The 27,900-nt window shown below is 39.7% G+C and overlaps 1 protein-coding gene across 4 annotated transcripts in view; it reads left to right on the forward strand.

Annotated features, from left to right (window-relative positions):
• Positions 1-27,900, forward strand: part of NCOA7 (nuclear receptor coactivator 7) — an 84,879-nt gene that overhangs the window by 16,422 nt on the left and 40,557 nt on the right. For 3 of the 4 annotated variants that reach the window (XM_034060677.1, XM_034060679.1, XM_034060678.1), the window contains 2 exons: positions 3,601-3,732; positions 21,817-22,067. In XM_034060677.1, coding sequence (XP_033916568.1) covers positions 3,683-3,732; positions 21,817-22,067 — 301 coding nt within the window. In that variant the 5' untranslated portion in view covers positions 3,601-3,682. Of the gene's footprint in view, positions 1-3,600; positions 3,733-21,816; positions 22,068-27,900 lie in introns of those variants that run through there. The other variant, XM_031054021.2, reaches the window with a different exon arrangement.

Here is a 27,900-nt window from a genome sequence, read left to right on the forward strand (position 1 = left end):
AAACCTAACCAGACAAAGCAGGTATCCAAAAATATGCTAGTATAAATGAAAAAAATCCAGAGCAGTAGGACTAACAACAAAAAGCACAGTGTATTTTTATGTATTTTGTTCTTCATAAAATTATTGGTGCTGACATAGGCTAAATTTGGAGAGCGGCAAATTTTTCACCGGATCCTTAAATGCCTGGTTTGTCTGTCAGGAACATCTTTCCTCTTGAAATTGCTGAATAAAAGAATTAGCACTGCTGTTGACACATAATATAAACATTTCACTGTCTCTTTCTGTTTTGGGGTAGAAAGGGTAAAACTGAGTCTGAAAATCAGCTTTGTGTAAACCATGACATCATCATTTGAGTTTGGTCTATACTCATATGAATAAGATGTCTGTCTCTCAGCATATAAATATCCCCCAAATATGTGCATTTTTAATAGTCTGCCTGATTCAGTCTTTTTCTGTACCAGAAGGGAGCTACCAGGAAACCAAGATTCATTTTAATCATGTATGCTTAATAACATTTTAAGGAGTTTATAAAGAATACCTGTGATTTCTTTCTTGGGAGATACCGAAGGACAGGTAGGGGGAAGGTGTGGAGTAGGTTTGCTTTTTTTGATGTAACTTTGAAGCATCAGTGACAACCTGTAAAGTAAATGTGGGGTTTGTACTGTTACTTGTTCCAGCTTAACTAAAAGTCGACAGCGACCTTTCAGAAATACTAGGTTTCAGTAGCAGTTGCTGCATGTTATGCTGTGATCCTCCTAGCTCTCAGGCTTTATTTTGGTTTTCCTCCTCAAAGCCAACTAGTACATGAAAAAATGCCCAACAACAGAAGTGAGCTCAGAGGTCGTGAAGTCGGAACTCCTAATCAGTCTGCTTTTCCTAGTACTGTATTTTTAAAGTATGATTTTCAGACTTAAATATGGCTTTCAAGAGTGCCACATTTGTTTCTTCTGTGAAGGGGAGCTAAATAAATTTTAAGTCAGAGTGGGACCTCTTATGTTAAATTAGATGTTAAATTATTTTATTATGAAAATTTTCATTAATTGGTGACTGGATATGCTTTTTTTTTTTTTGTGAGCAAAAGGAAACCAAACCACCTGAATACCTTTGTTACTCCTGATCCATGGATAACATTCCAATTTTCTGAATGCCCATCTGTTCCAAGTATTTATTTATTTTTTTTCTTTAGAGTTCTTGATTTGTGCCCTCTTACCATGTGGAAGGACTTGGAATGGCATTTAGTTGGTGTAGGAAAAACAGGCTCCATACCCCACATTGTCATTGCTAACTTTGTTTATTACTGATGAAAGCAAACAGAAAACCCTGAGTAGTGCCCTCCTGGTTTGGTGCTGGCACCTACTGCAGCATCTGTGGTTAAGTCTAGGGTTAAGGCTTATCTCCTCTTACTTCATGACCCTCTTTGCAGAAGTGGAGAGCAGCTGCTCTGGCACTGGGCAAGACAGGGCTATGGGCAGGCACGTTTTTGTCCTCCTGGCTCCCTGCTAATAGTACTCCCTTTATCTGCCCCCTCCATGCTGGAGCAGGGACGTTATTCCCCTGGGTGGGATTGATAGATCATGGGAGAGGAAGAGTATGAATGGAAGAAGTATTCCGCTGACTCTTGCATGGGGTGAGGCCTTGAGGACAGATCTCACTTCCCTCCATTCATCCTAGCTGGTTGTGTTTCAGTGAAGTGAGAGGGGCTCTCCCTACTTCCCTCTTCTTGTTCCCATAGGTCATGCTGTTCCAGGTGATCATGGGTTTAATGCTATCTTGATGCTCTGCGGTTATTTAATAGTTCCTAGGGTCAATGTGAGGTGCAACTCTGGCCTGTTTGTGCCTGTGTGCACACACCAGCAAGTGTCATGAAGGCAGAGGGGAAAGACTGGTTCCTCTTTCACTGGACCTTTTGTATTTTGCTGTAGAAGTTTTAGTTGTCTGCTTTGAAAGATTTCTTGTAACTCTAAATCCAGTGCTCACAAAGCCACTAGTTTTGATCCTCTGAAGAAGTAAGGATATGCCCCAGCAGGGAAGATAAGAATGCACCAAAATTATCAGGAAATAGGTGATACCTTCATGCAGACCAGCTATCTGGGCAAGACAGTTCATTTTCATGCTGCTTTTACACTGCTGTTATGTAGGCTTTTGTGTCTGGCTGAAGACTGCCACATGCATTAGCTTGAAGAGATAAAACAGTGTTCCCTTTATAAAGCCAAAGGTGTCATAGGCAAATTTGCCATTTAAAGTGACCATTACTGTAAGACTCTACCTGATGCCTAAAGATCAGAGAGATTAGATTCTTTTTGATGTGCTTGATCTATTAAAAATTAATGAGTAATAAAAAGTGCATTTTGAAGCAGTGGACTTTAATTGCTGTGGACCAGTGCTTCGTAAGTACGGAGAGAAAATGATGGCAGGTATTTCTTATAGAATCTTGGTAATTGTATTCTTGGGCTTTTCAAATAGATGTCTGATTTTGCTACATTATCTCTTTTGTTGACATCTACCAGTTTGTAGCTTACAATCTTTTAATGCAAGGGAAAATAATGGGAACTAATTAGGTCCCAGAGGAATTTTTCTTTTACTATGAATCATAATTTATGTGGCTTTTATTTCTTTGTTATACAGCTCATTAAGCTGAAATGTTTAGTAGTAACTTTGATTTGATCTTTAATGTGAAATACTGATAAAGAATTCTTAAGAAGTTAACTTATTTTGTGCATGTGCACAAGCTGTCAGGGTAGCTTGGATGTGTGTTGGAGAAGGGGAAAAGGATAAAACAGCTTGGCAGGAATTTGGGACAGCAACTGATGTGACATGTCATTAATTGTTGTAACTACCAAGCAGTTCTGAAATTCCCAACTCTTGGTTTCTAGGTGCCTCAGTATGGCATTCTGCAAAGAGGTGGTGATTTCCGTGTCAAAAGCCAGTGGTACTGATCTCCTTTTTAATTGTTTATTAAAAATAACCCCACAACCTTCTCAGAAAACCTTCCCTAGTTGTGTGTATCTTAAGGTGACTGCAGTTCACATGGAGAGCAGGAGGTCCATTGTGTTTCTCCTCGTATACTTGTTTATATGTTCACAACATACAAACTTGTGTTCACAGCAGTCCAACCTGTGTAAAGAACGTAAATGGCTCTTTTTTCCTCTACATTGTTTTATAACTTCCCTCTTCCTCGCATTTTTACAGAATTTTTGTAAAGTGAACATCATGTGTCTTTCTGGTTATACTGTTTGTACTGGATATTTCCAAAGCTTCTCTTGATCTTCCTGTTTCTAAAACATATGAAACCACGAAGATGTTTTGGTATAAACTATAACAGCTTGCAAAATACTTTAATCTTCCCAGGCAGCTTGCTGCTGCCTTTTGGGTTACCTGCTTTGCTGTCTCTCTCTCTTCCTCTGCTGGAAAAACTTGCCTAAGTGAATTTATTGGGGTTTATCTGTATACTAAATGGATATCATGTGGCAAGCACTGACTGGTTAAAATTTTACTTTGCTTTGTCACTGTGTCAATTGCATTTCCACAACCTTGTTGTTTTTTGTAGGTGTTGTTGACATGTTGATTTATGAACTTCCTGTTTTTGAATGTTATATATAGAGGACTCTGCCTGGATATGAGGTACTGAGGGGAAAAAGAGCATCACGCTTGGCTGCTCACCTTGCCCACTTGACTGTACATAATGGAGACCAAGGAAGAGAAGAAGGAACGAAGACAAGGCTATTTTGCTCGGTAAGGTTATAGGGTTTATTTCAATCTTGTTTTAAATATGAACTCCTCATTCTGCCTTTTTCAGAAGACCTTATAATTTTTCAAGTATGTACAAAATGAAATGCATGCTTCGTTATGTATCCAGAAAGTTCTTTCCTTCCCATGTACCTTATTTGGAGTGGTTTTTTTGTGGGTTTTTGTTTTTTTTTTCTTTTGGGTAGTGGAGATAAACTCCAATTTTTTTATTGTTACTTGTAACACAAAACTGTTCTTGGGTACACAATTGCAGATAACACTGCATTTGAACTTACTCCAGTTCCTGAAGACTGTTTATAAAAACAAGCACGTCTAAAACATAAATATGTCTAAACCTAAAGTTTGTCTGATTTCAAATAAACTGCATACTAAATAATATCATTTCATAGGGTAAGATCAGCTAAAAAAGGGTAAGCTCCCTAAATCTATCATCTTTATAAATGAAAGCAATGTTTTTTCAGTCAATCATTTTTATCATTTGGAATACATGATTAGTGTATTTTTAAGAAATAAGTGATGTTGATTTCCTAATAACTTGTCTTTGTTAATTTATCAAATCTGTAATCATCTCTGAGCTCTGATAAGGAACCAGAGCTTGCTTACTCTAAGAAGGGTAGGAGGGGGAGGAAATCAGTGTAAAAAGCATCTTTTGACTCAAAAGTTGCATTCTGCATCATTGAGGAGGAAAAGAATATGCTCTCTCCACTCTGTACTAAGTAACTATTACTGAAACTGCACTGAAACACTAGCCTTAGTGCATTACAGATTACCTGTTGCACCACCAAAAGTGTGGGGGAAAGTTGCAGCACTTCTTTATTTTTGCTCAGGTGATATGTAGTGGTGGCTAAAGACCTGAGGAAGTTTTGTGGTGAAGGACATCTGTTAATGCCAGGTAACTTGCTTTCTTTTTTGAGAAATGCAAGTATGTTGATGATGACAGAAAGGAACATTGCAGTTTTGGATTTTGAGAAGGAAATAAAAACAATGGCAGAGAAGGCATCAAGAAGAAGAAAGCATAAGTAGCTAAAGAGATTGTGCTAAGAAACAAGTAATTTCTTGTTAAAGAAGACTGAGGATTTAAGAGACATGTCCGTGTAAGATGCTTCAGGTTTGAAAACTGCTTTGAGACCTTTCTAAATGCTGTCTGCTAAACAGCCTCAAGAGGCTTTCAGCAGAGTCCTTGATGTGCATTTTATTTGTTTTGCAGCTTTTCTGTGTCCTCTGTGGCTGTTCCCTTTTAAAAATTCACAGGGCAGTGTGTCTTGTATGGGTGTAGGACATCAAGCAAGGGTCAGAATGACCCGAAATAAATTCTTAGCTCTAGCACTATGTAACTCTGGGGGAGACATCTGTCTCTTTCCCTGCTGGCTTGCAGCTTTTTTCTTCAGGTAGGTTGCAGGCCCTTAAATGAAATTCCCACTCTAAGCAAACCCATATGATTTCCACAAGAATGTTCTCGCAGATCCTCAAGGCATGTTTTAATTAGGTCAGAAAGTGGTATATGCCCAGTTTACCTTCCTGTACACTGGCTTCATGTACAGTCAGGGACAGAAGCATAACTGAATAGACATGTCCTTGATTTTAGTCTAACAACTGCAGTCCATCATGCTTCCTCTAGCAAATAAGTGTCTCAGCACCTTGCAGATGAATGGTGAAAATGCTTTACATGATGACCCATGTAAATGTTGTATGAGTACCTGGTAATGATAGATTGCTTATATACTGCCTTTAGTATTAAGGCAGTTTTAACAACTTAGCTTTTGACTTGACGTAGATTGGAGCTCCCAGCTTAGGTGCCTGACACTGAGACACAGAGATAATTTCCTCAGGTGCATGTTTTGTTGTTGCTGACAGTTTTGTTTTATATCTTATAATCTGTAGACACCTCTTCTATCCTTGAATTAAAACACCCAAGTTTAATAAGTTTTCACCTTCATACTGTTTTGTGTGCTGTTTCAGACACCCTGCATTTCCTGATAGCTTGGGCTCATGCTTACTAAGCTGGGAGCAACCTTATCTGGCTCCCCAACACCTCTATTTCCATTACTGGCTTTTTCTTTCCCTTCTTATTGCTGCTGTATTTTGTGAGCCTAAGATAATAATATTTATGAAATCTGAATTTATGTATAGTAAATATTCTTATGAGGTAAGTACTCTCCCCCTTGCCCTGTTGCCTGTACGTTGTTATTTTTGTCTATGATCAGATGTTTATGGGAGAAGACTATTGCTTACCTAGGAAGAGAATGGGAAATGAGGTAGACTTTTGGCAGCAGAAGGGAAAACTGTGTTCCATGTCAGGAGGGTGGGGGAGAAGGGTCTGCTTTCCCCCCTCCCTATGGGCAAGTTAAGCCATGAGTATATAAGTAAACCCTCACCATTCTTTTTTTTGCTTCCTACCAAATGCTGCTTTATGCACTGTGTTTTGTGGTGAAGGGCTTATTTTTTCCTTGGTTGGCAATAAATGAAGCGAGTAACTTTTCTAACAAAATAGAAATCTCTACATAACTTTTTAAAGACTGATTTAGATTCCTTATGCAGCTAAGATGTTACAGCTTGTGGGAGTTTAACAGGCAAGAAGTAAAAGTATGAGAGTAACATGCAAGCATAAATTTCTCTTATGCAATAAGTCCTTATTTAAGACTGCTACTCCTACTTAAAGACTATTCTGCGTAGTTTTTCTTACCTAATTCTTCAAACCTGTTTTTAGGTTCTTCTGTTGACTTCTTTGTCATTAGCTCCCAAACAAAACAGTATTATTCCAGTTCTTGCAAAGAACTGTCTCCTCTGGCTGTGAAGTCTGTCCTGGTGTCCAACAAGTTAAAAAATAAATGTACAGTATAGTATAGAAGTACAGTGACACAACTGTGTGTACTGGGTCCCTGACTTCACTGTGATATTTGGTGCTTTTTACTATGATCGTGTGCCCTTGAACCCTGGTACAATTTTACATTTCCCTATGCCTGTTCTTTCATCTTCCCTCTCTCCCTACAGAATGGAGAACTTCTCAGTTTTCCCCTGCCCATTAAGCAGGGACAAGTTCAGAGGTATTAAACCTTGTGAAATAAACAGCTATTAAGATTATAACTTAATTTAAAAAGAAATTACCAAAATGAGTGACATATGTCACATGGGAAGAATTGCCATGGATATAAATTGGCAGTCTGGAACACTGAATGTAGAGCTTGAAAATGGAATTGCTTTATGTGTGTTATTGTTTGATACTGGATATATTTAGACAAGAAGCTCTAGGAGATGAGAACTAGTAAGAGAAGAGTTTGAACAGCTTTCTGAAAGAATGAGAAAAGGGGCTTTCAGTTTCAAGTTTTCTGTGTTTCTTGGCCTTCCTCAGTTGCTCAGCATTCCATGTGCTTATATGATCTATCTATGATCTATGTCAAGTATCTATCTACTGATTTCTTAGCAGAGAACTTAGCAGTGCTTTAGCTGAAAAACTGTTATTTTTCAACAAGTCAACCAAGATGCTTACATTAACCTTATCAATAGTTCAGTTTCCAGCTTATGGTGACCTTAATCTGAAGAATGCTGTATACAGATGACCTGCAAAACTGGTACTTACATTGAATGATTTTTTTAATAAATTCCAGGGGAATTACGAGTTTTGGTCATTTTAGTTCTCAGTCTCTTTCTTATATATATATATATATATATATATATATATATATATTTTTTTTTTTTTTTTTTTTTTTTTTTTTTTCTCAGTCATCACTGAGCCAGATTTCTGAGGTCAAAAATGAAGTGCTTCTACTAGGGAAAATATTCTCACTGGGATTTGGGCTTGTTTGTGTTTGTTGGATTTGCACTGGTCTTATTACCATTCTTTTGAAAAACTACATAGATGCCTGGGACATGCAGCAAAACCCATATGAGCAGGCAGAGACTCCCCTTAGCTTCAGATCGCTACTAGTGTATCGGATCCTGAAGCCAGTTGTTCAGCCTGGCATTCACCTTGTGTAGTCGTATGATGTCCATATTCAAGGGAAATAAATGGGTTTACAGCATGTTCTTTTTTAGATTCTTGGCTTAGATACTTAAATTTACATTAATGCAGATTAAGGTTTGTACATTAAACCCCAGATTTACAAAGATATATGTGTTTAGTACAGTTACTATTTGCTTGTTACCAGGTTCTAATTTACAGCTTTTTTTCTTCTAATTATTTTTTAATGCCTAAAAATAAGTAAAACAGACCATACAAGAAATGGTATGCAACATTCCAATCACATTAGTTGTTTGCGACCTAACCTTATTTCTCCTTTGAAACATTCACAACCCACAAAGATAGGCTTCATTAATACGTAGCTGCAGAGCTGCAAACAGATGGAGTATGGGAAACTTAGCTGTAGAAGGAGTCTCACACATACTAGTCGTTATGGTCTTTCCCTGGTCCTTGTTTTTGGCTGGTGTTGGAGGAAGGATGCATGGACCCTTGGTCTCATGCACTGTGGTAACTCCTTTGGTCAGTCTTCCACATATTACAAACTCATAGGTTTATAAACATCTAATTTGGAATTTTCCTGGCTTTGCTCTGGTTTATTCCCATATTCAGTGTTTGTATGCTTCATATTTTTTATTCTTGTAGGTATTAAGACATAGAAAGATGATAAAATAAGGAAAATGCAGCAAGCACAGAGGGAATGTATTGAGAGAGAGAGTATTGATGATGGTTAGGAAGGAGGGAAACCCAGATAAGGAATATATGCACGAACATACTTTTCTGAGGGCATCTCCTGTATGTGAGACTTTGTCGTAGGTTTTTCTGTTAGGTACTTTCCTTGCTGGCCAGTCTTATTGTATCCATGTAACAGGGTTTTTGCTGCATGCTCCTCAGATCACTGTTTCTCTGGCAATAATCTCCTTGCAATTGTTCTTGCTCTGCTGAGCCAAAGTGTTGATGTTTATTCAGGTTTCCTGTAGCACCCACAATTTATTTCTTGCTTTTAGAAGGAAAAGTTTCCACACATTGTTTTTAAAACAAGCCATTGTGGAGGTTTATCTTGGGTGTGAAGAACAGTCAAGCCAAGATCCTGCAGATGCTTAAATTTTTTTAAATGTCTCTAGGAAATAATACATCATTTCAGCTCATCTGTATAATGGAAATATCTTAGCTCTGCTTCCAGATATATAAACATTACTTCACAATCCTGTTACTGAAACTAAAACACAGTATTGCATTTTATTCACATTGTTTTGGCCAGTAACATGTATGCCTGATGCATTTTATTTTCCAAGAAAAGGCTATAGATACCACTGTTTCAGATTTATGGGGTGCAATTGATATTCTTTCATCTGTTGTTTAGGGATGTGTGTGCAGGATAATTGATTTGCTATGTTGGATGCTGAGAGAACCCATTAAATACTTTCTGAAACATGCAGTATTGTGATTTGCCTTACAGTTACTTAAAATTGAGAGGTTTCAATGTTTTTAGCAGACTTGCAGCCTGCTGCTCTGTCAGTTAGCATTTCAGCTGTCCTTTGCAATCACTGTAGTTTTCAGACATTGAAGAATGTTTAGAATTTCACAGACAGCACCATGAGGAGCTTTTGAGGAGAGCTTTGGGAGGTTGGTTAAGGCCTTCAGAAGCTTGAGACACTTGCTGTTCACTGCTCACAAACTTAATGGTGTGTGTGTGCGTATACTTTATATATATAAAGAAAGTCTTCTTTTTATGATGGGTGTAAACCTAGAGAATGAGAGTTGGGGGGGAAGTTGAACCTGCTTTCTTTGACACGTACTGCAGTGCAGGGGAAAAGTTTTGTTGAACAGCTGCTTGTCTTGGGAACTGTGTCCTCATCTCACATTCCTGTAGCTCTCTGGACTGTAACGTTTTGAGATGAGTGGTCTTGTAAGTCTGTGGTACAGGATGAGAGTCAGCAGAAGAGCATGAATTACTGTCCTTTACTTAGCCTGTGAATCACTGAATTATTCTCAATGTGAGTGCTTCCTCTGGGAAGTGTAAACCAGGCAGTGGTTTCTGCAGCTTTGGTTCTTTCCAGTGCTTTTATCCTCAAGAGTATGGAGTCATTTAGGATTAAAGAAGAATTTTGTTATTGGATAACAGAGTTAGTGGAAGTATTTAATGGGGCCCTGAGGCTTTCTTCAGGGTTTTACAAAATTTTCCAGTACCAGAAATGCTATTTGTGGAGACAGAAAGCTTGCATAAGACGGGAAGCATGGTTAATCTCCTCACCCGTTCACTTCCCTCTGCATGTGAAGTGAGACTGGGTAGCAGTGTGGGCTCTGTATAAAGAGGTTTTTTTTAGGAAAGAGAAGAAAGGCAGTTTTATGATGTTCTTGATTTCTTTGAGGACTACATCACAGAATACACAGAGAAAGGAGTTTCTGTTTACTTACTCTTCAGACATGCAGTGTCACACCAGCAATTACAGAATTTTCACTGATGACCTTGCAAGATATGTATGAGCTGGCTTCTTAGGCAGCAAGCATACAATGACCTTATATTTGCTTGTCCCAAAGGGATATTTGGGTGTCTCTTATCAGCCTTTATAAAGAAGCTGCAAAAAAAAAACCCAAAAAACTTACTTAGCCTCCATTTAGAACATAAATAGTTACATGATAGGCCTTTTGATGTAAGAGTCTGTGCAGTTTTGATAGGAGCTGTTGTTAGCATAGTTGTAATGTATTTTGTCTTCCTCGTCTTCCCTGTGGCTTGCAGCTGTGTATGCCAGGCATGAGGGGTGTGCTGGAGGCTCCCAGTGGGCCATGCCATCTGCCTTTTTGCTCTTGGAAAGATTTAAAGACTTTGTATCATAAAGACTATAACATTTGGGGCCTTCATAAAAGGTTTTTTTGGATAGGTGAGATACAGATTTTTTTTTACTGTTGTCTGTAGGAGACTAATATAATTAACCTTCTAAATTAGGCTTTGCTTCTGTAGTGTGTGGTGTGCTCCCTTCAGCCTCCCAAATATATCTTCTGTTCTGCTCTTAGGACCTACTGCATAAAATTCTGCTTAATCCCAGTGAACTGTTTAAAAATTAAGGCTAGCTTAAACATTAGTGGAACTTCAGCATTAATAATTGGTGGTGGATATGTGGTTCCACAGTCAGTTTTAAAGCGATGCTTACTGAAAGAGGTGGTCCCACTCCATCTGGTTTTGCCACATCTCTTACAGATGGCAGAGCTGACATGAAGGAGCTGCTGTGGCATGAAGGCCTATTCAGAAGCAGACAGAGTTTTGTTTAAATGATAGGGAGGCACACACCTGAAGAGATGCCTGATGGTATTGACTTTTTGGTGCTGCTGTTAATTCTCTCTTGCTTGTGCTCTGAGAAATCCAGCTGCTTTACCACCTTGTGGCAGCAGTCTTGGTCAGCTTTCTGGAGCTTTGTACCATATGATACTAGGGCATGTGGTGTACAGCATTTTGAGAAGGAGAAGAATCAGCATTGTGAGATATGTCAGAGTTTGCTGGGATGAAGAAAGCCGAGGTTGATTAAGAAGCTTGATAAGCCCCTTCAGGGAAGGCTGCTGGTGTTTCTGGCCCACAGCAAAAGTTGCTTGCCTTGTGTCTGCTGCTGTGATTTCACACTTTTGCCCTTTTGTTTCTGCGTGTGCCATGCTACATTGGGTTGTTGGTTTGGCTGGTGGGATAGTCTATTTCTGGTAACAGTGCTGCATTTTTAAAGGTAAAGATATAAATTATACCTGCAGGAATGTGCTCTTGGAAAGAGGCAGTTCCCCCATCCCCCCTGTCCAAGTGATTGGAAAGCCTTATATAGCTAACTAAGGGAATTCTGTTGGTAAGAGGAGAAGTGCTGTGGATCCTGCATGGGTACTCTTCATGCTTGTGCTGAACTGGAGCTGTTAGTGGCATGTTCTACAGTTTCTGCTGTGTGCCTGTGGACAGTGGGCTCCCCACTCCTGTCTCCCCCAGGAAATGAAGCTTTTCCCCTTTTCTTTCGGGCCTTGGGCAGGGTAAGAGGCTGTGTGGATATTCCCAATGGCATTAGGCTTCCTCTGGTACCAGGCTGGTAAACTTCTGTGTCCTCAGCATTAATCCAGTTTTCAGGCTGAGTTTTGACAGGATTTCTCCAAACCCTGCCAATCTGATCATGGAGAGGTGTGTTCTAAGTGTAGGTTTGCAATGGGTTTTTTTGGTCCTATTCTGTAGTCTGGTCAGGGAGTGTTGCCTAGGATCATCTGAAATTTAAGCATCTATGTTAGCTAAACTCTGAAGTCTCCCATGCTATTCCATTGAGGTCTGTGGGATTTGTCTTGTTGATTTATGTGAGAGAAAATCCCCAGAGCAGAGAACTGGTTAGGAAGTTGGGGAGGAGGGAGAGAATTGTCCTTGTGCTGAAAAACCTTTGTAATGTAAATGAGCCATAAATCAGCTCTTTGGTTGTCTAAATGCACTATTTTCCTGTCAGACAGCAGTCTGGCACAGAGAGCTTGTCTTGTATAGCACTTAATATACTGATAATAACTCTCTATCCCTATTTTTCTGGAGTGGCTGTTTTTATTTCAGTAGGTGTAAACTTAACATCTAGCCAATCACAGGTAAATTTAAATTGTATTTTATGGTTTTGACATAACAGCACATTTCTGTCATCTGCTGGATTTTTGCTTTCAGTAGTGCTTCTATAAATACATGGCTTCAAGGTGTTAATCATGTGTTTCAATCAGCCTTTAAAAATCACATCTCCTTAAGCATAAGATTTAGCTGTACGTTCAATATCTGTGGTAAAAAGATGGTGCTATCCACCTGGAGCACAGCAGGTGCTGCATGTAGCAGTTCTCATTGCCTAAGGCTGGGAAGGGTTTTCTGGCATTATAGAAGTATTTTGTGTTACAAATGCTGCCACCACCACTTCTCTCCCTCCCCCCCCCCCCCCCCCCCCCCCCCCCTTGGGCTTTTTTTCCCTGCAATCTCAGAGTCCATTAAAACTACAGCATATGACTCTGGTCCCGTGAACAATTTGAGCATTTCAGCAATTTGATTCATATGAGGAATCATACTGTTAGGTTCAACAGCAGTGAAAACTGCTTGTGGGAAGAGAGCTGTAGCAACGGTGGTGGGAGTAGGTCCATGGTGCTGCTGCCGCAGGTGAAATGCCGGGGCAATGGGAGAGGAAGGGAGGCCAACAGCTCTCCACCCACCTGCCGCAGCAGGACCCAGCGTGCCAGGAGGCTTTCCTTCCCGGCCCCGAAGGGAAGGGGCACGGGTGGGGTAGTGGAGGGCAGCAGGACGGCATGTCGCACAGCACCCGCCTTATCTGGCTCCAGCCGGCCACATCTGCTAGGATGCCGTTGTCCTTGAGCGCAGCAGGGGACTGGCGATAGCTGCCCAGCGTCCTCCCGCCGCCCTCCTGCTCCGCAGCTTCGGGGGAGGAGGAGGCACTGAGCTCTGCCCCAGCCTCGGTGCATGTGGCTGCTGCCGGCAGTGAGCACACTCGGTGTTAAACAGAGGGGTTGCCTTAAAAAAATCAGATCCCAACTTTCTGGCTTCCTCAGCTGTTTATTCTAATTCAGCACCTGCATGAAGTGTGGTGGCACCTTCTGGGCTTACAGAGTCCGGAGAACACAGAAATGGAGCAGAACCTCGTGTGTTCTCCTCTTGCCCCTTCTGTTGTGTTGATGAAGGCAAAGTTTACTTTTTCCCTTTTGTTTTTCCCCTGCAGTAGTTGCCCCTTCCCTTCCATCCGTATGCGTTTTGATCACATGCTTAAAGTTTTAGCTGAAGAGTAAATGAAAAAATCCAAATATTTTAGTCAAAAATAAAAAAATAAATATTACAATATTTGATGTAAAAAACCCTGGATTTTTAAGACATCGTAATTTACAAGTGTAAATATAATCAAGGACCTACTACACTGTTATAATGCTTTGGCTACTGAAAAATATCAGACCATGTAAATACTCATTTTAGCATAAGGTATATGCGTATGAGAAGTTTTCTTGGTACCTGCCTGCCATGTGACTGACCCATGTGGACAAGCCCTACCCTGTTGTGTCATCTTGATACTTATCGTTAATGGCCTTTTGACCTTGGTATTAAAAAGGTGGTGCCATATTATTTTGTATAGAAGCATTGATGCAAACACCTCCTCAAGGTGGGGACAGATTATCTTTCCCATTTATGAAATATCCATTGTATGAGATGATATCAGTCATTATTCCGGATACTGAAGCTACAGATTCCTCTTTTTCCCACCTGTTTGCAGCATTGCTGGGTGTTTTCTTAGAGCTATAACCCATGTAACAGGATCTTTAGTACACTTGGACATTTCCTCTCCTGTGAGCATCAGTTAATGGGAACTCCATTCAGAAAGCCCATTAAACTGCTCAATGTGCAAGCTGGTTTGTGAGTTTTTTGGGGACAGTGAATTCAAACATGGGGCAGTGAATTCAAACATAGAACTGAGACACAGAAATGAGTTGGTTTTGTTTTTAATGATTACTGTGAAATACTTGAAATATAACCTCTTCCACTTATGTCAGTATGCTTCTTGCTGTAAATTTGTTCCTGAACAGATGAGTTTGCAGCCTTTTTGTAAGCACATGCACAGGATCTCTCACGCTATAAGCTCCAGCTGTGATTAGCAGAATTCCTGAGAAATATGTGGTGATACTTGAATATATCTGGCATGATTATGAAAGTTAGCATTTAAAAACATAAGGTTGACTTTCTTTTTAGTGCTGCTTCTCCCCCACCTGTCTTCTCTATTAATAATAAGAAAAGAAGCTGTATGTTTTTTTCTGTTTTTCCTTTTTAAACTACTTTTGTTTATAGAGTGGTGCAATGATGCAGAGAGCCTTGACATTTAAGTGTTAATTTTTAAGGTTACTTCTTAAGTAAAAGCAGAAGCTAATTCAGAGAGACAGGTGCTTTAAATCTCAGTCCCTCTCTTTTAAATAAAGAAATAATTGCATTTTTAGCTTCAGTTTGATCACTGACTTCTTGACCATGGTTACTTCTGGATCCCCCCAGCCTTGCCAGTCAGCAGTCATACAGGTGACTTCACTTAGAGTAAACTTATTTAACATTAAGATCATTTTTATGAAGAAAGCAACAATTTCTTCTCTTCCTTGTTGCTGCTGGAGAACCAGCCATCGTTTCCTTGTGTTTTCGCAGCAGGGGAAGCTGCTCTTCTCCCAGCCCTTGCAGTGCAAACCTTTTTCTTACCACTTCAAGCCAGCTGATGTCAAGGGGAGCAGTGGCTTGGGGAGCTGGCAGTGAGCGTGGGACAGCAGCTGGAGGAAAGCCAGCATTGGCTGGAGGTGACCAGGCAAGGCCGTTCCTCTTTTGGCAGGGAGAGCATCTTGCTAAGCTGCTTTATGAAGAATCCATTGCATGTGTAGGAGTGGTTTTGGGTGATTAATGAATGCCACAGTAGGAGAGAGTATCTGGCGTTGTTAGCAGAGAAAAGGAGAAACAAGATGGGAGTGTGGTAGGAATCAAGTTGGTAGTATTGACAAGGTAGAGAGCTGTGGTGCAGGTTTAATTGAGCAAGCCTATTAAGTGAACATCAGGCACACTTAAAGGAGTTGGCCAAAGGGAAGGATTTCTTCATTTTGCTTTCTCCCTAAAGCTGTTTTGTGAGAGCCTGCAGTAAAGTGAGGTTATAAGAGAAGGAACTGAATAAAACAGGTTTCCAAAATCCTTTCCCTAGGGAAAAGATTTTATTTAATTGTTGTCATGGTAATGGCATGCTGAATACATCATAACCTCTTGTTAAGTAAACAGAAAATATGGGGATACTTTTTGCCTTTGCATATAGAAAGTTCATTAAGCTGTATGGTAGCATTATATTCCTAAATTTAAGAAAGTAAAAACTTTCTGACAGCTCAAAACTCTCTTGAATTTTATCCTGGGAAATTGTGATTATTTCTGCCCTCCCCCTTAATATATGTAAGAAAGCTTAAGTGGGTATTTAAAATTTCCTGATACCAATCAGAAAACTGGGAGGAAAATTAGCATATTTTTTCCTGTCAGAAGGTACAATGTACTTTTCCAGAAGAGCTTTGCCAGAAATACTTCCCACAACATTACAGATGATGAAACAGAGGTAGAATTACTTATTTTTGTAAGCTAAGGGCAGTATCAGAAAGAAGATGGACATAACCCTAATTGTCAGTACAGCACTTTACTCTTTGGAGCATGCCAACTTTCTTGACCGTTGCTGATGACTGACTATGTGTGAAACCTGGTGCTGGCATTTGTTATAAATTAGTAACAGGAATTCTGGTAAAAGTTGAAATTTGCTGTTTTGGCCTGTGCTGCTGTAACATTAATCAGAGCTTTATTTAGTTGCTGTATGTCATTTGGAATGAAGATCAGATTATGGATTGTTTAGTGTCTGAAACCACATTACTGTCCTTGTTAACTATTTCAGAGTTACTTGTCTTGTAATCTTTTTCCCCTCTGCAGTTACCTGTTTAAATCTAAGAAACGTGTCCCATCCCTTATTTTTGCCTTGATAGTCTGTTTTAATGGTAAACATATAGCCTTGTGGCTTGCTCATTTCCAAAACAGGATGCATACCAGCCTGAAATGACTGGTGTTTTATGGAGCATGCCTTCTTGCAGGGAGGAAGCTCTTTAGTTTTAGGAAGATTTCTCACTGAGGGGGAACAGCTTTGTATTCATTCCTGTTGAGAAGTGAAAGTAGCCACAACTGAGGAAGTCCGGAGCTAAGCATTACAGTCTGGCAAGCAGTCTGACTTCTTCTGGCTTTTCAAACAGCAATGATTTATTTTGTCTGAGATTGCGTATTCGTGAGGTTGCATTAGATGGGATGAGAGCACAGCAGTGCCCAGAGCTGGCTGGGTTGTGCTGGCACCAAGCTAGTGAAGGGGGAGATGGATGATCTGTGTGGGCTGGAATATAGCTGACTAGGATCTGACCAGTGGGTGCCTAATGGGAGTTTTTACTGTAAGGTTTCTGTATATAATTTTTTTTAATGTCATGAGTTTGATTTATTTAGCTGTTCTGGATGGGTGAAGAAACGCACGTAGGGTACAAAGGAATTATTACATATTGAGTGCAGAGGTTTGGATTAAGATGAAAATGTTTAATTCTGAATAAAATAATTGGGGTGTATGTAATTTTGTATACAGAGTAAATGAGCAGGAATCTTGCTAGTAACAAACCAGATTAAGATGCTTGAAGTATTTTAAAGCTCTTTTTTTATAAGTTCAGTTAATCTGACTGCATAAATGCATAAGTGGATTTAAAAAAAACAGCATTTGCAGAACATGATCTGTTTGTACTGTGCAGGATGTCAGGCTGATTGTATGCCAGATATCAAGGCATGTTTTAGAGGATGCACATTGTGGAAAATTCCCAAAAGGAAAACTGTGTCAGCTTCAAGATAAAATGAAGATTTCTTCTTCCTTCCCTCTTTTTTTCTTTTTATTATCATTTTTGGAGGGCCACTTTGTTTGGTGCTTTTGTTTCTAAGGCAAGAGTTGTCTCTGGTGTATGGTTTTTTTTTTCTAAATACACCATAAAAATTGTGCTTTAGGAGTTGTTTTAGAATATTCTATGTAATGCTCTTTGTTTAATTATTATATATCAACTGAGGTCCTGTTCAGTTGCTTGTTAGGCATCTCTGCTAAATACTGTTAACCAAAACCAAATTCAGTTTCTAGGAAAAAAGAAATATTGTCAGATTGCTATTTTTCTATTGTGTCAGTGTCAAAAGTTGCTTGTAGTCTTCTAGTGAAAGTTGTGCAGATGAGACAACACCTTGTTTCATCAGTTTTCTTTTTACACCAACCATGTACATTCTTAGTGTAATGGCAGTTCAGGCTCTTTTATTCTAAAAATGTATTTGCCTTTTGTAGGCAGTCAAACAGACTTGGGTCTGGAAGATGAAGCAAGTTGTTTCTTGAAATCTTCCCTAGCTTGTTTCCTGTAAGTCAGTGCCTGAGCTGTTAAGCAGTCAGTTGCAAATTGATTTGAGTGCTGCTAACCTTGTATTTTTACCTGCCTACTGTGAGATTATGTCCATTTCAGTTCGTTAGTCTTCATTAAATGGTATGGGGATGTTCTTTGTGTTCTAGAAAGCTTCTGCTCCCTGTTCCTTCTGTAAGGCAGATATCTGAAAGATCTTTGCAGCCATTACACAGTGCTCATTAAGAACCTGCTCCTCTGATTCTCATGGAACTTGATGGAAAAGTTACCATGCCATCCACTGTATACAGTAATAGACTGAAAACTTTCACTGGGAAACTCTGGACAGACTTAGGAAGGAGCTTACTGGTTGTTCCTCAGAAAACACTGAGGAACTGCCTCTATATAAATTCAGGAGAAATGTTTTGCCTGTCAGAACAAATTAGCTTGAGAAATGTTATCTGGTGTCTAAATGAAATTACAGATGTGTAAGACTCTTCAGAAAGCAGAGTGGTTTTGCAGATAAGCTGTTTGTTTCTCCCACCCTCCCTTTTTTCTCTCTCCCTCTTCCTTCCCCTAGCAACTTTGCTGGTAAAACACAACATACTCATTTACTTTGATACTGAAAAACAAACATCTTCTGCAATAACACCTTATCTGTTCACTGCAAAAGATGCATATTGTTTTGTCCGGAAGGCTGATTTGATTACAAAACCTGACACTGAGGGGGTTTATTTATTTATTTATTTGGCCTTCATCTCCCCTTTCCTCTCATAACCATTAGGCTGAATGTTGTTTTTATTCAGAGAAATCACCTTCAAAACCGAACAAAACCATTTGAAATCTTTTAAAGTATTTGAAAAAGGAAGTAATTTGACAAATGGTGTTCTTGTATCAGTGTTCCATGGCAACTTTTGCCATGAAGGTGGGTGATACCCGAAAGCTGGGAGAAGAGCAGATGAAGCTTTCAGCCTCGAACTTCTTCAGGAGGTGATGGGTTTGATATCTGAGCAGCAGAGGGTCTGTCAGTGTGTGTGGGTGCCCAACCTGCCTTGTTGGGATGCGCATGTCAGTGTGAGAGAAGGGTGAGTGGAGGCTGTAGGGGATACCTCAAGGGGATGGAGTTTTGTTTAAGCAGTAAACCCTCTACATGGGCTCTTCACAGCCCAAACTGCTGCACCATACCTATGTGTGTTACTAATTAATTGCCTTGTGTATGGAGGACTTTGTATTTGCTTTACTAAGAGGGTGTATATAATGTCAAAAAGCATAGTAAATTTCAGGCTGCTGTTATAGCGTAAAATGCTATTGAAAGCTGTTTTGGTTCCTTGGCATATTACAGTTGTGTAAGTCAAGTGGAGAGTTTGGGGTAATTTTGGCCAGGCTTTACAAGACCCCTAAAACCAGCATCTTCCTAGCACAGTTCATAACCCTAGGCAGAGTTGCAGTAAGTCTGAATCCTGTGAGGAATGTTGTGGATACTTGGCCCTCGTCTAGTATTTTTTTCTACTACCAAGGTGCTAGAGAAGCTGCTTTGAGAGTTGCATGGTCATTGCCTTAAACAGAGCAGTGGGCAGCAGGAGCAAGCTTGGCAATGTCTCAGAATCTGATGCCTGCCTTGAGGATGGAATAGGAATTATGAAGTGCACAGATTCTTGATCAATTTTACCTGAAAAGTGCCTGTGGCATTACCCATTCGCAGCAGCAGCTGCTTGCTGGGGATGCTATAGGTTGTGTAGTGAGCTCTCTGGGCTGTAGTGTATGGGAACTGGGCAAGATTAAACGCTAAGGGGCAAAGCATTGGTCAGGTATGTTGCATTGAGTCAGTTCAGGGAGTCATCTCTGCTTTCCTGTTTTTATCACTAGTGGACCACTTCTGTTTCAGCTCTTTATTCTCGAAGTTGCCTGTGGCAGCTTTGAAAACTAGTTCAAATGAGTATGTTTTAAGGAGAGTACCAACAGAAGCTGTTAGTATTGTCAGGAGGAGTGTTGACCTCTAAGAGAGGTTTTTCCTCTTTATTCTTCCTTTCCTTCAAAAAAAAAAAAAAGTAAAAAGGTTCAGTGTCTCCATTAGCAGCTTTTTTTTGTTGTTTTGACATACTACATTTATACTATGGAAAGCTTACTTAATAGAGTTTGTGATCAAAACAAATAGTTTATGAATCTGGAGACAGAAGTCTTTGGTGCAGTGTGAGTAGAAATGGGGCTGCTAGTGGGTGCTTGCTAGTCCGCATCTGCTGGAGCAGACGATTTGGGTACTCTGTAATAGGCACGCATACAGGAAGGTTGCTGAGTCTCTAGAGTAAAAGGCAGGGATGTGTTTCATTTACAAGTCTAGAATCAAGTACAGCCATGGTAAGGACTTGCCATTTCAGCATAGAGGGCTGCTTTGCAAAGATTTCTGCCAGGCTAAATATAGACATTGTGTATGCAATGTGACTGTAATGTTTTGTGGTTGCCACAGCAGCCTTTGTTCAGGACTGTGGTGTGTTAGTCAAAAATAAGCTTCCTCTGCATACGCAAATTTTCATTAGTCTAACCAAAACACTTCATTTATTATATAGATGTATTCACTTTTATCTTTTATAAATCCCTGTAGGTTGTTTTCACATGTAGTCAGAACTTGATGTGTAAAGTTTCACACACAATAAATCTCTTTTTCTGTGAAAAGCCTGAACTACTGCTACTACTTGTCTCCCAAATCGGTGGGTCTGAATGAATGGGGAACCACAGCACCTTCATTAAGTTGGCTACAGAATGTGAATCTTCTGCTGTCATATTTTGGGAAGCACTTAAGAACCACGTGTGTGATAGACAGAGCTTTTGGAATGTTTCACTGGAGCGTGTTGGTCACATGTGGTCTGATAAACTGACTCTTCTCAGAGGTCTCAAGCTGGATATATAAGTTTAGGAATTGGTTTCATTTAAAACAAGAAAGGTGTGTATCCTGAAATGTCTTCCTGTAATTTTCAAATGCTCTGTGCATTTATTTTTATGTTGTAGCTTGTAAAAAATATATGAAGAGCATATAAATATGAAAGGTTAGCTGGAAGAATTTCTGAAGTTCCTGCATTTTGTTAGTAACTGAAGATACTAGGTTCTTCCTGTGTAAACTACTGCTGTGAGATCATGTAACCTTTTACCATTTGTGGTGACCCATTGTATCTTCTAAGTATAAATCTTCCTGTGCTTGTAACAGTTTTTACCATCAACAGCATAAATACACTACTCCCTCTCTTACATACCTTGTAACTTAGAAGCTAATGTACTAGAGAGAAGGTCCATTAGATAATTAGTTTTTCATTTTGTGTGGTATGTGTCAGGGATTCTTTACTGAGGACTGTGTTATTGATGCTGACCCTCTAAGTCAGCCTTTGCTCTTGCTAAGCAGACTCAGTGCTAAAGATGGTGATTTAGCAGAAAATTCAGTGTTAGGAATCCTCAGGCATCTTTCTCACTTGAGCTGTGCTTTAAGGAGTCTTCTAAAAAGAAAATACTCTTGTTGCTATAGTGATAATTTGGAAGATTTATCGGCAGCTTGCTAAGAGTTCTCTCAGAAGAGCTACAGCAGCTGGAAAATGTTCCTGCACAAGCACTTTGCAGCCACATTGGTCACATTGCCGAAGGGGCTGCTGAGTGACACTTGGAGTACAAGTTGGCATTCATTGTGCAAGAACAGATATGGAGAAGCATGGGTGGTGGCTGGGAGATAACCTTGGACAAAATGGAAAGAAATAACATGTTTATATCAAAACAAATAGCTTTATAAAGCAGGAGCAGTTGGCTGTGAAATTGTTACGTTAGGTTTTGTTTTATCGTAGCCTCGATCTTGAAAACATGACTCCAGGTATCTTGTTTCTGCATTTGGATGTATGGCGGTTTAAAACAAAACAACTTCTTAATGTTGTTTCTTTTTTCCTGTCCCTCTTGCTCAGTAAACAATAGTAAAAACGCTATTACCTTTTTTGTTATTCTTGAGAAGATAGCCTTGAGATGATGATACGATTGTAGAGCATGCTATTGGATAATCTTAGTTTCCAAGTTACTGATGCAAAATATGTGGGTTTTACTGAATTCTGAGAAATCCTGATATTAAATTAATTTAAAAAACCTCAAGTTAGTGAGTGACTTAACTTGTCTGTAGAGGTTGGCATCATGTTAATGTTGTGGGTTTTTTTCTTTATGCATAGTTTGAAAAAGAAAAGGCAAGCCAAACAAAACACTGAGACTGTCTCTGCCAGTTCCCCTGGATCTCCTGTTTCCAAAACACCTGAGAAAGATGATGAAAGTAAAGTTATTTTGGAGCAAATCAGTTCCTCTGAAGACAACTGTAAAGTTGCTGGGGAAAAGGAAACTGCTCCAGACAAAGAAAAGAAAAAGAAAAAGTACAACCAACTGAAAGACATCAGACGCACAGAACTTAAAAGATACTATAGTACTGGTGAGTTGTGTTTCAAAATGCTATAGCATTAACATGTTTGTTTTGATAGCTTGTAATGTACTTTTCACATATGATGTAGGCTTTCCTTAAAAAACATAATTGATTTTGGATATCCTTCCTGTAAAACCAAACAAAATTAGGTAGTTTTGAATATCATCTGCTTCTAACTTTAACCTTGCAGTTCTCAAAAAAATATGTATTTTTTCTTTCACAGATCTAAGCCTCAGTGTTGTTTTAAGCAACAATTAAATTTATTACTGTATTTAATTTTTTTTAAGATTTGTCTTCAATATTTTATGGCATATTGGTTCGGGCTTGTTTTTTTTTTTTTTTTTTTTTTTTTTGTGATGTTGCTTCATAAATTGATGTATACTGTTTAAGACTTCAGTCTTAATTCATATCCCTTCTCTCTGTTGAAGTATGAGCAGATAAGTAAATTAACTCTCTATTTTAAATAAGATGTGAAAGGCTTATGTGCTGGAAAACTTGTTTCCCTTTCACCCCCCCTAACAATATCAGTACCTCTGATTATTAATTAATCATAAATACCTTCTTTAGATTTATTCTTGCAATTAATTCCAAAAAAAAAAAAAAGAGTTTGTGCATAAATATGTGAGATGAGTCACACATCTGTTTGCAGTTCTGGATTGTAAATTTTTAGGTACTCCAAGTAATTTTAGATATAATTTATGAACTACTTCGAATTTTCTCTTGGTATGTTGTAGGAATGAACTCAGGTTAAGGGAACGCTGGTTCTCTTGTGTAAGGAATCCCGTGAAGAGAAGGAAAGGAACAGAAAATTGTAGCTATCCTAAAGCAGACTTCTTTCCTGCTCACACAGTGTGTGTGTGAATGGCCAGCTCCTAAGTAGGAGAAAGAAATGAGTCCACAGTAAAAATGTTGTTATGCATTGAATAGCATGTGCAGACTACTCGACACCTGGAGATTGTCTTTTGTGAGGCAACACAGGCCTTAGAAAAAAGAAGATAAAGCTTGGTGTGATGTTTCCTGCCAAGCTCAAGAGCTTACAGTGATTTATTGATCAGTCCATAATTTTTGGCAGGCCTGAATCTAGCGAGATCAGTAGTTTGGAAGCTAAAAGAAAATGTGCTTGTCTGTCTCAAGTCTTGCCTACACTGTTGTTGAAATGAAGTCTGTGGAGGAAAACTGGAGAATTGTTAATGAATGAACCTGTTAATGAATTCCACCTGTTTTGGTGGAATGGTAATTTTTTAAAAAAGCAAATACACGAAAATACAAACTTCAGGTGCATTCCTATTTTTACTAAAAGACTGATTTATTGTTTGCTTGTACCTAGGGGGATTTAGGGTTTTGTGAGGTAGCTGAATTCTGTTTCTCTAGTGTCTTAGTAGGTTTGTATACAAAGCTCTGACAGTTGGTAGTTGCGGTAGCGGGAAGGAGGGTGATGGCATCCCTCTTTTCATGGAAGAGTGCGGCAGGGCTGGTGAGGGAGAATGTAAAGCTCTCCAGGTTGTCTTTGGCTTGTGATCCAACAGTCAATACAAACTCAGGTTGTACTAACGTTTGTTTTGTTTTGTAAGTGTTCCCATGTTTTGTGTGCGCTGGCATTGTTGCGGGGGTAGCTTGACATGCTGCTGTCCATCATGCCATGGTTCTGCAAAGCCTCTGGGTTCTGCAGAATTACAGAATTTCTGTTGAGAACTACAGTAATTTAGTGCTGCTATTGGGCGGAGCACAGACCCAGCTGACAAAAGCTGTAGAGAGAGAGACTCCCTTGTTTAAAAGCCTGCTTTTGGCTGTTCCTAAGTAAAGACTTTAACCCAGCTAGAGCATCAGAATTGTGGAAGTGAAAGTTTAAAAAGAGATGGAAAAAAGTTGATTGTGAAACAATAGCTCCATGTTCCCTATGCGGCTCTCAAATGAAGTCATTTCAGCAGAATCCTTAGTTGCCATAGTATTTCTTAGTCTGCATGCCGTACAGCAGCCTCTGTCCACTGCAGCTGTACCTGGTGGTGGTTACCTGCTTAGCTGTTTGTTAGTGTTGCTCTCCTGAAAGCTGTTACCTTTGTGAGCATCCGGGGCAGTTTCTGAGAGCTTTCCCTACTCCCCTAGCAGCCTGTAAGAACTGGACTTGTTTAAATACTTGGCCTTTGCCTGCATGTGGCAGAGGACAAAACCATCTGTCTCACAGAGCTGAGTTCTGCCAGGATGTGCGCAATCAGCAGTTCCCTGCTGGAAGCTGTGTTAGCTGCAGTGGTGGGAAGGTACTGCCACCTCTATAAGGACTTTATTTTCTTAATTGCTGGTCTGCTTTCACAAGCATTGGCTGTGAGGGATTATCCGTGTGTATACACCTGTCTTCATATCTAACATGGATGCGTCTCCTGCAGTTCTTTTTCTTCCACATGACTTTCTGAGTTGTCCCTTTATTGATGGTTGTGAAGTGCTCTGACTAAAATAGTCCCTCTCTCTTATGGTTAACCATTTTCTAGGTGTGTTTGCACAAGGGCTTGGGGTTTTGTTTGATGGTTGTTTCTTCTCAATTACCCAGCTTTGACTTAGTGTCTAGAACATTAAGAAAATGTGATGCAGGAATTACTGATTCTTTTTCTAAATGCTTTCTGCTCCTCTTTGCCGAAATGCTTAGTTTTTCTAGTCACAAGAAGAATACATTAGATGTATCAACAGTCTTGGATATTGTTACTTGTATTGATAGGATGATTACATACGTACTTTATTTTGTGGCTTAATGGAGGTCTTGTCATAAGATGCTTTGAGACTACAAGGGTTGTGTCTGTCACTCTAACAGAGTGAAGACCCTTGTCCTCTGAATAATCTCCTTTTCATATTTCACAGGACTATAAATCCTTCTTTATTTATTGTTCTACGAGATGGGGCTAGGAACTTCACATCTCACTATAATTTGTTCCTTACACACCATGTCCCTTCATTAAAAGTTTGTGAATGTGTTTGCTTTATGAATTTGTAAATGCTGTGACATCCTTGCTCTCAGTTTGAATGTCATGTATTTTACTGGACTTCTGCAAGGGCTGATACAATGTCAAAGATGTTGTTGGCTCAGTAAATCCCTGTTCTCCAGTGGAAAGACTGGAGTTTCTAAAAGGCAGTTTCTAAAAGCTGCAGAGAACTGGAGGTGGCAGTGCTCCCTGCCACACTTTCCAGAAAAGAGAGTGCTTAAAAGACTTCTCTGATACGGAGAAGATGGATGCCCAGTGGTGGAACCGGGAGCTCCTCGTCTGATCTCCCGGGGCCGGACTGCGTTAATGCCTGCAGCCGGCGGGTGTCACCGCCGAGCCGAGGAGGAGCTGCTGCAAAGGGATCCTGCAGCGTCCCTCTTCCGAGCCATCACTGTGCTGTACAGCGTATCTGCTAGCACTGTGGTGGCACCGTTAGAAATAACCTAATGGTATGAGGTAGTGAGCATTTCTTTTGCTAAATGGTAGAACAGATCCTATTGCCAGAAGATTTCTCCAGTATAGCCTCATATTTTCTTCTCTCTTATCACTCAGTGGCTCTCTAGTTTGAAATATTTTTTATCATTCAGTCTTCAAATCTCAGCCTATAGGACATTGCTTTGCAGGTATAGCCCTTGTTTTCTTGCCTTAAAACAAGAGGGGCGCTGATAAGGCTTGTTCTTTCCTGAGAAAATAACATTTCTTTCTCCTTGTTTTTGCTTCATCTCTTGGCTTATGTGATAGTTGGCTTCTTAGCTTTGTCTTAATCTTTCTGCTGTTGTTACTGAAATAATCTGCTGTCAGACTTGCAAGGATGTCTGGCACTGTGCAGTGGTTGCATAGGCACTGTGCCTGCTATAGCCAGTGCCCAGGGTGCTCTCCCCTTCTTGTTGGGATAACCTAGTTGACCTAATTCTGCAGCTTGGCTGCTTGATTCAGACACACTATCTGTGGGAAACCTGTTTTTGTTGGAAGATACTGATTTACTAAGCATTGAAATTTTTTTTTTCTCCTTTCTTTTTCTTTCTTTTCATTGTTTTGTTCCCCCCCCCCCCCCCCCCCCCCCCATGTGTCACGGGCTCTAAAACACTTTCACAAACATGAGGTGAGTTGTGAGAAGCAGTGGAATTGTGACAGCTTGGAAACACCAGTTTATTTGTTCTAAGCAGGATGTGCATCTCTGGGACAGACCTGTTAAATAGACTCCTGAGAGATTAGGAAACCAGGATTCCTGTCAGGAATTGCTGAGATGAACAGAGGTGATTGTGGTTTGCCACTGAAGGCACTAAGGAGAAAAATGTTACCTCCTGAAAGCAGCCAGTGTAACAATGGTATAAATTAAAGTTGAGCACAACACTGAATTTCATCTGTATATTTATTCCAGCATGATGTAATGTGTCTTTCTACCAGATGTGCAGAATATTCTCAGATTCCATTGATTCTGCTTGCAGACATGAACCGTCGGCGCTATGTGAGGAATTGGTCTTCGTTAAAGAATGCGTCATAAATAAAAGTTTGGTTTAGGTGACTTGCTTCACATTACATGCTACATCAGCAAAACAAAACCCAGTTGGTTCTTCTCTCTAATCATAAAGCCATCCTTTCTCATTCGCTGTATGGTGTTCAATTTCTGCAATGAGTGGGAGGTGACACTAATAAAACCTCCTCTTATTGTAGCTCTGATTTCTGTCCAAAACAAATGAGAGTCCTAAACACCATGAGAGGGAAAATGGTGTGTGCCCATTTAATGAGCTAGAATATTGCATGTTGAACAGGAGGAGCCAGAGTATCTCTCCAGAACACAGCGGCAGAAAACTGATGCCTTTAGATTTGCCATCCCTACCACCACTTGTGCAGTGGGTCATACAGGAGTAGTGCTGCATGCATGCAGTTACCCAAAACTCTGCCTGTTCTGAGTATCTGGCCAAGAACAAATATTAGTGAATAAAACAGAGAGGGAATAGCAATTTTCATCACTTAAAATGTGGTGAGGTTTGTCGCAACTGGCACAGAACCAGCGAAGGCCACTCCCATGATACCAGCAGCACTTACTCTGTTTCAAAATTGAAAATTGCTTTCAATGCAGAAAATCTGTAGGTAATTTAAATTTAACAAAAAGATGGGGCACCTACTGAATCCACGTTGCATAATAGTTTCTAATAAGTAGGTCATTTGGTAGATAGGCTTAATCTGAAGTGGACTTTTCAGTATATATTGGGTTGAAAAATTGAAACTTCCTTCTACTAATGAGTCCTAGTTTTGTCTTTTGTAATACCTGGAGTGGTTGTTCAGCAGTAGGATGCAGCTGAGAACTTAAGGTGCTGGTCATAAAAAGGTAGAGTGCATTTTAAAAAGAATAAGAAAATTCATGTAAATTCTCGCTGGTAATTAGCTAACTGTAATTAGCCCTAATCTCTAGGGACTTGATTTTGAAACCCTGTTTCTGCAGCAAAGTATTTTGTATGCTGGAGTATTCCAAGTGATTGACAAACTGGGCCTTCTCAGTGTTGTGTTAAGTTGCTCAATACAGCAGTAAGAGGAGCAGGATCTGAATTTTCCAAAGTTCTGAGACCTTGCTGTTTCAGCTTGGCTTCAGACAGCAAAAATGAGATATAAGGAATGGTGAAAAGGGAAATAATTTGTTTCTTCCATAATAAAGATCTCAAAATTAAATCAGCATAAGGAGGAGTTTTGGTTGTAATTGCCTGTGTAGAAGATCAAGGGGTTTGGAATAATTCACATGTGAGTGCAAACTGATTGTAGTAGGCAGTAGTTGGTTGGGAAGCTTCAGGCAGTTGGTGTATTGGCATTGGTTGCCGAAGCCATGTGGAAAGAATGAGGTGGAGAAATTACTGAAAAGCAGCTATTTTCAGATC

This window comes from Melopsittacus undulatus, chromosome 3, assembly GCF_012275295.1.
Source record: "Melopsittacus undulatus isolate bMelUnd1 chromosome 3, bMelUnd1.mat.Z, whole genome shotgun sequence".
NCBI classification, from domain to species: Eukaryota; Metazoa; Chordata; class Aves; order Psittaciformes; family Psittaculidae; genus Melopsittacus; species Melopsittacus undulatus.